At 38.6% G+C, this 15,132-nt stretch overlaps 1 protein-coding gene across 1 annotated transcript in view; it reads left to right on the top strand.

The window, feature by feature from the left end:
* Positions 1-1,371: 1,371 nt before the first annotated feature.
* Fam241a (family with sequence similarity 241 member A) overlaps positions 1,372-15,132 on the top strand; it is a 38,811-nt gene continuing 25,050 nt past the window's right edge. The window contains exon 1 of the mRNA XM_004626676.2: positions 1,372-1,630. Within this exon, the coding sequence (XP_004626733.1) occupies positions 1,505-1,630 (126 nt within the window). The 5' untranslated portion in view covers positions 1,372-1,504. The remainder of the gene's footprint in view (positions 1,631-15,132) is intronic.

Below are 15,132 nucleotides of genomic sequence, written 5' to 3'. Positions count from 1 at the left end.
CTTGAAGGCATTCGGAGCAAAAATAAATAAATAAATGTTTTATTTTCTCATTTGTGATATCCAAAAGTATATTTTCCAGTTCCTAGGAAGACTAAAAGTGAGGGAGAAACTACTAGGTTTGTGAGATGGAACAAAAGATTGTGGGTGTGCAAAAGAGACCATGTGTGCAATGCACTGTGAGAGAGCGTGTGTGCAATAGAGACCATGTGTGTATGAGAGAAATGCTGTGTGAGAGAAAGCAGAAGGGAGAATCCTGACTACCAAAAATAGGAAACAGGTCTTTATAATGTGCCTATAAGTTCCTATTTTAATTCTTTGCCTGAGCCTAAAAACATCTTAGCAAAAGTTCCCAAATAACTCTCATTCTTCTCTGTATCTATGCATATTTAGTTTCTGCTGATAGGCTAACATTTATAGACACAAAGGGCCCATCATTTTCTCAATATATGGCTAAAAAACATACAACTTTGATCCATTTAAATGTCTCTCCATTTCCCTTTAGCAAAATAGATGGGGTAATAAAAGTCATAAATTGGATGTGTTCCCTTTTACCACCTACTGAACGAGACATATTCTTAGCTGTTTATGGAAATACAGACAAAATCAAAGACGTCACCAAATAATCCTAAGGCTCCGGCGGGCAACACACACCAGGGAGCACTAACAGAGGAAAGAGACTCTGGGAGAGGAGGCAGAAGGAAAGAGAGAAGAGACATGCGCTCCTGGCAAAAGCGGACAGGCACGGGGCATGCTCCGGCGCCCAGGGCTAGGCAGGACCCCACTCCGGCTGATGTGTAACTGTGTGGCTGGGGGTGAGTGTGCTGCACTCTCCCACACACTCGCCGGCCTGTCCCACTCCTGGTCTCCTACAGAGCCACACTCTGAGACACACAGCTCCTCTCTCCCACGATCTCTAGCTTCCCTCTCACGCTCCTAGGCCCATCTTCTCTCTCACACACACAGTGTCTCCCGTCCACACGATTACACATACAATCTGCCTACAGGTACAGTCAGTTATGCACAGATGGTCTCACACAATCACACACAAGCTCGCATACGTAGACTTACAGTGTCTCAGACACAATCTCCTCCATATGCTCAGGTTCACCATACACAATCTTTCATAGTCTCACACACAACCCCTTACCCTCCCCGAATTTCTCGCATAGCCACACACAAGCCTCCTGGGGTCCCACTACACTCACTGTGGCCCGCCCACCGCCGTGGCCCCGCCCACCGATGTGACCCCGCCCACCGCCGTGGCCCCGCCCCGATTGGCCCCGCCTTGGGCCCACCCCAGCGTCGAGGCGGGGCGAGGCGAGGCCGGGCGGGGCGGGGCGCTGACAGGAGGGGCGGGGCTCGCGCACTCGCCGCGGGCGCGCTCTGGCGGCTCCTGTCAGCAGCTAGCGCAGCCGACCCGGGCGGCCTGGGCTACAGCCGTTGCCTCGCGCGTGGCGGCGTGGCCCTCCGGCGGCCGTCCGGGACAGCGGGAGCCGGAGGCGGGATGTGCTCCGCGGGGGAGCTGCTGCGGGGCGGCGGCGGCGGTAGCGGAGAGCGCGACGAGAACGGAGCTGCCCCGGCGGAGCCAGAACCCGGAGCTAGCGGGCGGGCGCAGGCGGAGCGGGAGCAGGTGAGAGAGCACCGCGGACGGGCGGCGGGGTCCGGTCCGCGCGGCCCTAGCGCCCGCGGGACGGGACGGGGTGGGCGCCCCGCCTGCGTCCTGGTCCGGCGGCGCCGCGCGGGGCGGGGCGGCTTGCCGGCCCGGGACCCGGGTCCCTGCCACCCAGGCCAGGCCGCGAAGACTTGGGACCCGGGCTCGCCCCAGCAGGGGCTTTACTCGAGCACAGGTAAACGATCGATCGCAACTTACTTCACCGGAAAGTGAGAAAGCGAGACATTTTCAGTTTTCAGTTGGTAGCAAAGGGAAAGACCTCTAAGCAGCCAGATGTAAAGTAAAAGTTGAGCGTTCTAAGATTTCTGGGTTTGATCTCACTGTCTACACTGAGAGGATGGACATTGTGACATAAGGTATCTTCAAGATCAGCAAAATGTTTCATATAAAACTTGAATTGCATGCGGGATGCATTTTCACCAAGTACAGTAACGAATCTTTCACAAACGCCTGAGATGAGCCGATCTTTAGAATCACATTAAGCGGCAAGAATTAAATAAGTATCACTGCAGCCCGTACCACGGCGACAATCAATACCTCTCATTTTTTCCCGCCCCATGTGTCTCTTTTGGTCACATTTCACAAACTCTGGTATGGTCATTATACGTACAGTATTAATAAAGTATAACTTCTGTTATTTCCGCTGGTTCTTTAGGAAACAGAAATGACAGTGTGTAGTGCACACCCCATGCTTACCACTTCTGATCATTGTATGGAATATAGTTGTTCACTGTGTGACAGTGTAATACATGGAACCAAAGCAGATAGGAGACCTTCACGATTCCCTTCCTGGAGGGTTTGCCCATTAACTGTTCTATGCATGACTCAGTAGATAAGTCTTGGTTTCCTCTTAGTTGCTTAACTGGAAAAGTGAAGAAAAAAACAAACCAGCTGTAAGGGCTCTGTTGGGAAGCTAGGGGTGCATTTAAACCTAGATTTCCAAAATAAATTTTCTAATGGCTGTGGAGGATATAAAATACTACCTTTAAGATTTTGTGGACTCCATATGAGAGTGTAGGCCTCACCTTAGCTATGATCTTACCAAAATTGCTACAGTACAGAGAAGAAGGATAAAGAAAAAAAAATGACAAATACCCTAGCTGGGGCCTAGGTACAAATAGCTCTTGGCATACCTGCTTCTTCCCATGTCATGACAGCTTATGAAATTTCATTTTCCTGTACCCCTTGAAAATGTTATTTTTATCATTATTTACCTCACAAATTGTTTAAGCCTACAGACACAATCATTTAAATAACACCTGAAATATGCTTCTCCTTACTACATCACAACCAGAAGAGAATTTATCAAGAAATATGATTTGTGCAACACAACCCATTGATTCAAGAATTGAGGTTATGTGATAAATTCTTTCTTTTTTTTTTTTTTTTTTAGCGGAACCAGGGATTGAACTCAGACCCTTGCCAGGCAAGTGCTTATTCCACTGAGCCATCTCGCTGGCCCCAGATAAATCCTTTCTGGTCCTGAGTTTGATTCCCAGTACCCTCCCTTCTCCTCCCCCCCCAAAAAAACCGGCTATTACCCTACATTAAAAATATTGTTATGCTCTTCCATGTATCAATAGTAGAGATAATTCTACACATATGAAGATTTTTGAGAGAATGAAATGAAGTTCATAACTGTAAAACATTACAAGGAGTCATTTTGATTTTCACTGGAGATGCTTCCTTGTTATTTTGTTTTATTGGTTGATGTAAAGACACAAGACCTCTTATTGCAAATCCAATATTTTTGAATTGGTTCCTAAGCTGGAAATTTAGAACTTACAGTGAACTTTTCCATGAAAACAATGATGCAAACAGAAGCAGAACCAAAACGAATTAGCAGAGGCGTCTTCCTGCTGCCCTTTCTGCTTGCACGCAGCCCTCCAGCCTTGGTAGCCTCCTGGATGTTAGAAGGAAATTGGAGGCAGCAGGCCCCTCCTCCTTAACTTGATCAGGACCTGGTGATGTTGCTGTGCTGAGGCGCTCCAGAGGCACCTGCCTGGGGGCTCAGCAGCTCCATCTTGCTTGTGTTCCAGATCAGATCCTTTCCTGTTTCTCTTCCCTTCACAGAATTTCCTTTTCTGATAATTTTATGAAATAGGTTTCTTTTCCTGACTTCTGCTTTTTTTTTTCCTGTACAGCTTTTTCTTATCTGCCTATCTGGAAGGCCCTTACCATTCCCTCAGCCTGGAAGGCATTTGCATAAGCTTTGGCTATGCCAAACCTATCTATGGTTCATCTTTATTATAATACTAAGTCAAATTGTATCTGTATTTTGGTATTTGTTTCACATCATACGATATACTGGTATTAACACAGATGTTTTATTAATAGTTAATATATTGTCTGCCTCGCTCTACAATTTGTTCTTAGCTGTTACTCTGTTTGAGTGAAAGCTAAGTGAATTTCCCATCCTTCTGGCTTGAGTCTTTCCAGGCAGGATGATTGACAAAGAATGTCTGGTTAAAATCAAGAAGTCCAGGAAAAGAGCCTGGGGAGAAAGGAACCTTGTGAGGTTTGAAGTAGGAGCCAGGGCTCCAAGAGAACAAAGCCAGGGAGAGGAGCCATTTCAGGAGCTCTCTGGGAAGCTGAGCAACAGGACAAGGCTACTCGTGTGTGTGTGTGTGTGTGTGTGTGTGTGTGTGTTATTAATTGTGTTCAAGACTTATGACCCAAGTATGCTAATACTGGGGAATGCCAGGTGGCTTGATGTAAGAATCTGTGCCCCTGCTGTAGGACTGGGAGGCTGAACATCATTGGGCTTTTAGTCTATGTCTGTAATATCTGTGGCATCTGCTCGGATGGCAACACAGTGTGGTGTTTCTAGATTGACTTTAGGATCACTAACTGACTTTTAGAGGGATGCATGCGAGTTTGTTTGTTTGATTGACAGAGGTCTTCCTATGTAGTCTAGGGAGGCTTTGAACTCCTATGTTCAAACTACCTTCAAACTCTTCATCCTCCTGCCTCAGTTTCCTGAGGTTGGGAGTACAGGCATGTACCAACAGTTAAGATCTCTCTTCATGATTATAAGAGAAGTATCACACATTTGATGTAGCCCCATCTCTGTATATTCACATATATATGTGTGTGTATATATATATATATGTATATATATATATATAAGCATGTTTCAATAGATTTTAAATCTTTCATATACTTTAAGTTATCTTCCAATATTACAAGACTATTGTTTGTAAAAACTATTTTTAAGACTATTTAATGGCACAGTCCCCGACCATGTTTAAAATGCCTCAAATTTTCTTTTATAAATAATGCTGTAAGAAAAATCTTGAATTATAAATCTTCACACTACTATAGTACCTTGAAAAACATTCCTAGAAATGGAAGAGCTAGGTCACTGAACAAATTAGGGAGCCTTGAAACATCACAAACAATTGAGCTCAGGGAGAGTTGTATTGGAGATCATATCCACTACTGGTATGTGAGGATACCACTTGGAAACCACACATGCCAGCAATTAACATACAACATATAGGTTAATCTTTACCATTTTGGTAAGCACAAAAATGATTTTCTTGTTGGATTTACTAAACCACATATTTGTTTGGCACTTTTATTTCTTTTATGTTCTTTGACACTATAGGGATATTCATCCTTTATTTCACATTTATTATAAATCTTTCCTGCTTGCTCTTTACAGTTTTACTTATGATATTCTTGATATAGAAATGCTTTAAATTTTTATTAGTCAAACGTACTTTTTGGGTAATTTCATACACAAATACTACACATGAACACACAAATATATGCATATATAAACATTGTTTTAAATTTTTTTCTAATCCTATAATTTAAATAGCCTCCTGTATTTTCTTTCACATGTATGCATGTATCTTTTCTACTCTTTATATTTAATCTGTTTTTTTGAAGAGTTGTTGGTCACCATACCAGAGATTAACCCTGGGGCCTTGGGCGTGCTATGCAGGTGCCCTACCACTGAGCTCTGTCTCCAGCTATTTTTACTTCATGTGTTGTGTGAGATGTGGAGCTAATTTTTTTCCTATCATTGAAATATCTTACTTTCTCCTCTGCTTTATATTTTACAGTAATAAAGTACTAGGTTGTATACATATATCCATGTGTACTTTTACATAAATACTAAAATCTGCATTAAGTTTTTAAAATAATTTTTCATACTTTTTTTGCTACTGGTTTCTAGCTATTGGTTTTTATGTACTTTTATATACCTAGTTTTAACTTCCTTTCTGACTTTTTATGCTAATATTAATAAATACTAAGCTTTCTTAGACTCAATTCTTTTTCATGCAGTACATAGATGAGAATGCTTTTGCTTCCTTGTAAATGATAATGCCTTACTTGTATTTGTTGTCTTTTGCAGTGCCTGAAATTTTCCAAATAACAATTCTGGCTCTAGATACTTAGGTAAATAAATAAAGGAAACTCCACCTCACTCTACCTAACAAGGTTTACCAAAGTCCTACATGAGATCATCTCTACAGAAAAGTGGAGAGAGTGAGCTGTATGTCCTTCATGATTTATCATTAGAAATATAATTAGACAGATTCTAGATCAAGAATGCCTAGGTTCACACTCATTTACTGAACTTTAAGTGAGTTAGTTTCATATCACCTGCATAGGATTATTGGGTGATCACATGAGCTAGTGACACATAAAAACTTCTTAGAGCAGCACCTATTACACAGCAGTTGTGAGTGCTGGCTGTTGACCTAGGCTGCAACTGGAAGCTAACTTAAAAGATAATACTGCAGATTTCCAACTGCTACAGCTAGAAAGGGATCCTTAGTTTGAGGAAGGCAGAATAGTACCGTTTCCCAGCCTTAATGTGCGTGGATATCATTTCTTATTAAATGATTTTGATGCTATTTGTCTGAGGAAAAGTGAAATTTTACATTTCTAACAAACTCCTAAGTGTTGTTGATACTGTGCTAGCGGACCACACTCAGGTAGGCAAGGAAGTAAAGGATCATAGAGCAAATGAATGCACCATGCTTGCTGTTCACCATAGGACAGATGGATCTAAACTAATTACTAAAGTTGTTTCGTTTCCCTAAAATTGTGTGAGGTATAAGAAGCCAAGATGCCAAGTGATTCGCTCTAGGGCCTGTCACTTGTACCAAAGCAGACTAGATCCAAGATCACCAAACTCCTAGGCCAGTTCTTTCATATAGGGAAAGAGCCCGGTATATCATGGGGGACGGTTTCTGACAAATATGCTGTTCCCCTTAGATTGTGTGGTTCAAAACTCACTTATACCCACTTCCTTTCACATCCCTTAAAAACAATATGTAAAAAAAAAATTATAAACAGTGCTGGACAGGTACTGTGTGTTTAGGAGAGGTCTGCCCTAATTTAATGTCATCTTGTTTTGGGAAATACCTAGTCACTTCAGTAACTCAGGGAATGTGTGCACATGGAATGTTTGTTTGGTTCATTTTTATGTCACTATGTTTACATCATTACTTGTAAATGAGTAGTTTTCAATGGGGAGCAATTTTTTCCCTAAACAGTCCTCTACAACAAAATACTGTATTTTCTGCCCAAAATGTCACAAGTGCCCAAGGCTGAAAAACCCTGGTCAAAACATATAAGGTTGTGGTGTTTTGAGTTGTCAAGAACAATTAACAGCTGTCCCTAAAAATTGGTGAAGACTCTTTATTCTTGGACTCTGCATTCCAACAACCCTTTTGCTCTGTCTCTTCCTCACAGCCTCTTGTCAACAGTTGGCTCTTGTTGCTGCCCTGGGTGTTCCTTTGTTTTGCTACTCTCCTTTCTGGCCCTGCGGAGATCCTTTCACTGTGCTGTACTTTCCCTCCCATTGCAGCCGCAGTCTACTCTTCTGTGTCCACATTTCCCCTCTTCTACGTTTCCCTCTTCTCTGTGGAAAATAAGTATTATTGGGAAGCAATGGAAAAGTCTTGGAAGAGTGGCTCTCCAAGTGTGAGTCCAGGCTTTCCTGCTCTATTAGCTTGACCCTGATTACTTAGTCACTGACACAGACAGTCTCTTCATGCATAACTGTACTCTCCACCCTTGAAAGTTACGGTTTAGTGAATTTTGTACACAAAATGCCTAGTACCCAGCAAGCTCTCTCAACTTCAGCAACTTATTTCTTCCTCCCCTTCCTTTTCATCTTTTTGCCTGGTTCTTTTCTTATTCCCCACAACTAGCCACATCATAGAACTGTACTTTTAGTACATGTAATTTTCACTTCACCGAAAAACTAGTATCTATTTTTTGAATAAAGTATTAAGATGTCCTACTCTTTAAAAAATAAAATAAATTGTTTTATAATTTTTTTTAAAGTCCCATAAATCTAAGTTATGTTGTTTTTATTTTTTTTAAATGTGGATCTTTGGTTAATCTTTTTATCCTTATGGATCAGTGATTTTTAATAGGAAAAAGAATACTAACCCATTTCTTCTGTACACATTTTTCTCAGTTCAAGAAAAGTGATAAAGCAAGGTTAAAGGGAAAAACTACAATACCATGACATCACTCTTTCCCTAAGAAGCATGAGAAAGAGACTGTCTTTATCTGTATCTTTTTTCACTTTCAGCCTTAGTCATATTATCCTTATTTTTGCTCTTTTCTCTTATCTTGTAGTAGCAGGTACTGATCTTTAAAATCCTTGTAAGTTCCCAAGATTTGTTTTATGATTGTGTTCATGTATGTTTAAGGGGATTGATAAGACATTTAACAAGTATTTTCATTTGAGCAGAGAAATAATTTCCAGTTAATTTGATGCAGAAATCTGATTTTTTTTTTTTTAATCTCCATGTTTTTCAGGTTTTTTCTTTTGTTTTTCCATCTAGCCTCTTTGGCAGCTGTGCCTAACCTTGGCATAGGATGAGGAAATGGTCGGTCTTTTTTGTTGCTGTTTTCTTACAGCAACTACAGCTTATCAGAGTTCTGATCAAAAAAGAACACCTGGTGCACATGTTTTGAACTTCATGGAAAATGAAAGACAGAATTATTTTTAATACTTAAGAATAATGTCCAAAAAATTAAGTAAATTTGTTTGGTTCTTTTTTTCTTTTTTTAATTTTTATCTATTTATTGGACACAGGGTCTCACTATGCAGTTCAGACTCGTAGTGATCCTCCTGTCTCAGCCTCCCAAATGCTGGGATTACAGGCATGTACCACCATGCCTGGTGTCAGTGGCCAGCTCAGCACCTCTGGGGTTCTGGGACTGGCACAGCATGAGGTACCAGGAATCAAATCCGGGTTCTTGCACTTGCCAGGCAGGCACTTAGACCACTCTACTACCTCCCCAGCCTCTAGGTTGTTTTGTTTTGTTTTTCGTTTTTGATAAATTTTCTAATCTTTGTATTTAAGACTTTTCCCATTCCTTCCAGTTAATAAAAAAAGACTTTTGTTGTTTATCTTTTTAATTTATTTTTAATCTTTTATTATTTATTTGGTACAAGGTCTCGCTATGCAGCCAGCCCAGCATGCAGTACTTGGGATAGAACCCTGGTCCTTAGACTTTCCAGGCAGGTGCTTAGACCACTGAACAATCTCCCCATCCCTGTTGTTTATCTTCTGGGTCAAAACTGTACTTGAATGTGTACAGATCATCTACAAAGGTAGCAAGTTTAAGTTTGATGCTTGCACATTGCAAATTCCCTCAGTCTGACTGGTTCAGAATTCCTTATCCCATGGTTCTTAGCAATAGTAACTTTTAGTAGAGACTAAATTGTCACATATTAAAAAGGAAAATCATTTTTGTTGCTGTTTTTTATAGCAGCAACTAAGGAAAGTTGTTTTGATTTTGGTCACTTTACCTGTCTTGTGATAGCATCAAGCTACCACAGCATTGTAATGTCCTATGCACACAAGGCAGTCAGTAGTGGTACTACAGGTATTTTTTAAAAGAAAGTAGTTCTTAGAAAAATTATAAAATATAATTTTGGAACCAGGGAGATAGCTCAAAGGCTTAAGCACCTGCCTGGCAAGGACAACATTCTGAGTTTGATCTCTAGTACAAAAAAAGAAAAGAAAGAAAAAAACATAACTTTCTAGACAATCATATCAATATGCTTGATGAGTATCATTGTGTACCTGATTGGTTTATTTCTATATGTTTGCAATTATGACATAATTTTTAAAACTGAATACTACATGAATATAAATTTTAGTATTTGGGGTTATAATAACTTCAAAAACTAAGAAAAAAACTAAAATCTGACTGATATTCTTATTGATTATTGGTACTGTGCAGTTCAGTGGGAAATGAGAAAAAACAATACTAGAACTTTGGATCTAATGATAAATGACAAGTTATAATGACAACAGGTTGTAAATTTCATAAAATATGCTATTACATAAAGTTTATATAGTTAATAACATTTTATATGTGTGTCATTTTTATACAGTTATGAAAATTACAACTATATGTAGTGTCTGGTAAGCAGGAAAACATTTCCAGCCTTATTAGAAATAAAATAAATACAAATTAAAACAGGCATGATCTTCCACCTATGAAATTATCGAAGATTAAAAAGATGAATAGTATGAATTTAGAGAAATTGGGCATAAAGTAAGAATATGCTAAAAGTTTGAAGTATAAATGCTTTCAGTCTTAATAGAGTCAAATCTAGTATACAACTGTACCATTAGGCACTACTACCATTGCCTGGACAAACTGCAGCACAAGGAGGGTAAGTAACCTAGTAAAAGTGCAGATTGAACATCCCTAATCTGAAAATCTGGACTCAACCCCAAATCCAAAACGTTTTGAGCCCAGACAAGATGCCAAAAGTGGTAACTTCCACATTTGACCTGCCATGAGGGGTTGCAGTCAGAATGCAGATGCACTAAGAATACTGTGTGAAATTACCTTCAGGTAATATTTGAGATATGTATGAAACATAAATGAACATAAGATATCTTGTGTGCCATCCCCAAGATACCTCATTACGTATATGCCAATATGTTAGAATCTGAAGTCCAAAAGTTTTCTTGTCCCAAGTATTTTGGATAAGGGATACTCAACCTTTATCACAGGTAGTAAATTACAGTGTTAAGACTTAAACCTATACCTAAAATCACTTAACCACAAAGCCTGTGTTTTACCATGAAATCAGTTAGTAGATCGCAAACAGGATGGGATAGGATGGGATGGGATGGGATGGGATGGGATGGGATGGGATGGGATGGGATGGGATGGGATGGGAATTGCTAGAACACATCACATGTAGCATGTCTCACTTTGTGGAATTTAGGTTTATGTGTATTGTTCAAAATATAAAATATATTTGTTACTGTGGATCATAGTCATGATCATTGTACCAATACAGCCAGCTTAATTGTGTCTCAGGGCCTCTGCTTACAAGTCTTCCCAGACTTCTCTCTGTAGATCTTCATATCATCAGCTTAATGTTACTTTGTCAACTCTGACTATCCTATGCAAAGAACCACCTACTCCATATCCCTCTACTTAATTGTCCTATTGTATTTTCTCACAACTCTTCTTACTACATGGAATTAGTTATCTTACTGTTAACATATTTATTCTCTGCCACTTCCCACTTCTCCCTCACAGGCACCCTCTAACTCGGTCCCCATGAGAACACAGATTGCATGATGTAGTAAACACTTTAGAAAATTATTTTTGTATCTCTGTGCTAGTATAGAGTCTGTCATTGACTTCTCTCTAAAGATACTCCTAGTATAATCTCAATTGATGTTTTTGCCAAAGCAGTATGTCTTCTCAGGCAAAATTACCATGACAGAAATAAATCTTGGTAAAAGAGGGAAAATATATATATATATATATATATATATATATATATATATTCCCTTGCCAGAATCAATAGAAAAGAAACTAATAATGCCAGTTGTGCTTTGATCTTAAGAAGTCCCTGTGAAACAGGTATAAAGTTTTAGGTAAGGATTGTAGTCAATCATATGCTCTATTCAACAGCCACTACAATCTAAGGGAGGTGAAAAGCTGTCAAATGTAATGGAAATACTAACTGTAATGGAAATATATTTGGTCTAAGTTTGCAATTTTGTTTGTGTTATTTCAACGTAAGATATAGTAAGAAACCCAGAGAGTAAATGAAACTCAAAGTAACTAGAAAGATAGAAAATGAAACCCAGGGCTCACATAAGGTAAGATTTAGATCAGCCATTTCACTTGTGGCAATGTTAAATAAGTTTCAAAAAGAGATGAAATTGTAGCTCTCATTAAATGTAAAATATACACATATTAAAGATTGTATTTACCTCAACATTTAATCTCAGCAAACGTAACAGTCAATTCAAAGAAGAAAAATAAAAAAAAAAAACAAAAAAATGTTTATGGGGAAAAGATAAAGTAAAATATACTTACAAATTTATGTGAAACTGACTTATTCCACAGGCAAAGAAAGGGAAGTTGACTGAAATTCCACTATAACAAAATTTATTTATATGTATAGAGATAGAAATACTTTTTCATTGCTATCATTACCTCTAATTTACTGACTTGTAAAGTAGTCTTGGGGCTAGAGACACAGCTGAACAGCTTAGCACCTGCCTGGCAAGCATGAGGTCATGAGTTCAATTCCAAGTACCAAAAAATAAATAAATAAATAAATAATAATATAATTAAATAGCTTAAAGACCAAGATAGCTAAACAATTTTCTAAATAATACACCATTTTCCATGGGGGCATACAGAAATATTTTTTCTCATTCTAAAAAGAGTGAGAAAGATAATTTCTAAAATTTGTCTCACAATGTAGATTTTTGTGGATAGCAAAAGTACTTGATCTCTCTCTTCAGTGTCTTGTGTTGCTATAAAATATCAATTCTACCTTGGGCAAGGGAGATAGCTCAGTGGAATAAGCGCTTCCTTGGCAAGCACAAGGGCCTGAGTTCAATCCCCGGTTCCACCAAAAAAAAAAAAAACAGTAATTCTACCTTAATCTTCCAAAGTACTATTGAGTGCATATATCTCTTGTGAAGCACATGATTTATATACATGTGAAAAGCAAAGATTTATTTTTAATTTTCTTTCTGTTGAGTTTATATAATAAAAATTAACCCTGCCATGGAGGACATTCTTCAGAGGCCAATTTTGATAAGAACAAGATCACTGCCCCAAAGATCCCATATTTAACACAGAATCTCAGTGCTGGTTCATGTCATCCTAGCATATTTCCTCCATGTTCAGTGTTCATTGTTTCAGAGACAGTTTATCATTTTTAATTTTTTTATTTATGTTAAATGTTTGTAGTACATAATGGTTACAATCACCATGTGCACTGCACCTCTTAATTCTCTTTATATCCCCTTCCCCTTCCCTTCCTCTTTTCTCCCTCCATGCAATTGTGTTGGCTTAAGAGTTTCATGAAATTTATTTTTATTATTATTTTTTTATTATTATTATTTTTGGTGGTACTGGGCATGGAACTCAGACCCTTGTGCTTGCCAAGGAAGCACTTATTCCACTGAGCCATCTCCCCGGCCCTGTTTCATGAAATTTAAATACATTTACTGTAAGCTTTTGAATTTGAAAAAGGCAAGGATGAAATGATTGTTCGAGAATTAACAAGTAGCATGATCTTCCTTATTGTCAGTTGAGACCCTTCTTGGCCTCAATAAAACACTTAAGAACTGTATGGATGAAAAATTTGATGAAAAATTCTAAGTATTTTCCTTCATTATTGAATTAATTATAATGCATTATTACAGCCTATTTAACACTAATGAAAACGGTATAATGCTTCTGCCATTTTTCCTGATTATTTTGCCATCTCTTGGGGTTTAGACGATTAGATGTTGCCAACTGAATTTTTCGGGTAGTCTATATTTGCTATTTTAAGACTTCAGTTGATCTATCAACCTGGTCATATATGATGAAAGTATTTTCTTTATGTGATTTGGAATATTAATTGCTTAACAAATGACAATAATTGTGCTACAGAAATTTTTCTTAGCCTTTCTGGCTAGCATACATACTTTCTTGATATCTTTTCATTCAAACATTTGTTGGGCTCATGCTATATTCTGGTCCTTTCTCTAAGCTAGGATACAAAGAGACAAACAAAAATAGATCCAATTTTTTTACATGTATTTTTTACAAAATAGACCCAACTTTTTGATGAGGTTATAAATGCTGTTGTAAAAAAGCAGAGCAGAAAAGGTGTGTAGGACATACATATATACTTATGGAAGGGTTCAGTGAGATAAGAGTTGAGCAGAGACCTACAGGTAGTGAGAATTACCTGCCTGGCTGGGCCCCTACTTTTGTTTTGACTGTCTAGAAGGAAAAAGCCAAGTTTGAGACTGTGTCTCAGTAATTGTTGTAACATATCTTTCCTCAATTTAGAGTCTCAATTCTTTTATTTGCTTCTCTTTATATTACTCTTATTCATTTGTTCCTACTGCAAGCAAAGCCAAATTCTTTCTGCAAAAATCAAAGGAAAAAGTAGGCAAATTTCATCCTTTAAAAAGTTCATTTCTTAAAAAAGAATATGTAATCATAATTTGTTCTAAATGTATTTGCTTTGCTTTCTTTTTAATACTTGGTTCAATTCCTTTGTATTAAGAGAGTTGGAGACTTAATTACTTGATATGATGGTAAGGATAAGAAAGTGAATGTAAGCTATTTTTGAGCAAAGCCCATTTCCAGAAAAGGCATGTTCTGATAAACTGTAGAAGTGTTTACTGGAATGAGATCAGAATTTGTTGTCAGAATGTACCTATTTCCATATCCCCACTGGTGGATTCTGAGGCATCCTCTGGAATCTAGTAACACCCACCTTTGAGATTCTTTGTGAGGACCAAATTGGAATTCTGTATTTAAGAAGTTCTTCAATAAATGGCAAACATGCAGAATTAAAAAATGAAATTTAAACTGTAAGAGTCTATCTCAGTTACTGTTCTCTCATTGCTGGGACAAAATACCTGACAGCCAACATGAAGGAAAGAAAGGTTTATTTATCTCACAGTCATTGGAGGTTTCAGTCCACATTCAGCTGGCTCCAAGGCACATGGCACAGAGAGCAGCCATTCATGGTGATGGTAGAGAGCAAATGGAATAGTGGCAACAGCAGCTACAGAGAGCAAGTCTGTCTCCCTTAAATTGCATTCAGGCTATCCAGCCCAGACTGGGTGTAGCACTCACACCCATAATCCCACCGGATCATGAATTAATCACAAAGTCTAGAAGTCCACCCAATGACTACATGAGCCTTTGGGGAGACAACTAGACACAAACCATAACAGGGTGAAATTAAAACTAGGAGAGTTTTTTTCTGAAGAAATTAAAAATATTTTACTAATTTTCTCCTGTTTAACATTGAATACCTTCAGCATATGTCTTAGTTACTGTTCTCTCATTGCTGGGACAAATACCCGACACTCAAAATGAAGGAAGGAAAGGTTTATTTAGCTCACAGTTACTGGAGGTTTCAGTCCATACTCATCTGGGTCCAATGCAGAGCAGCACAGAGCAGA

This window comes from Octodon degus, unplaced genomic scaffold (genome assembly GCF_000260255.1).
Source record: "Octodon degus isolate 3935 unplaced genomic scaffold, OctDeg1.0 scaffold00016, whole genome shotgun sequence".
Lineage (NCBI taxonomy): Eukaryota > Metazoa > Chordata > Mammalia > Rodentia > Octodontidae > Octodon > Octodon degus.
Note: the sequence above shows the minus strand (reverse complement) of the source record. Positions and strands in the feature narration are given on the sequence as shown.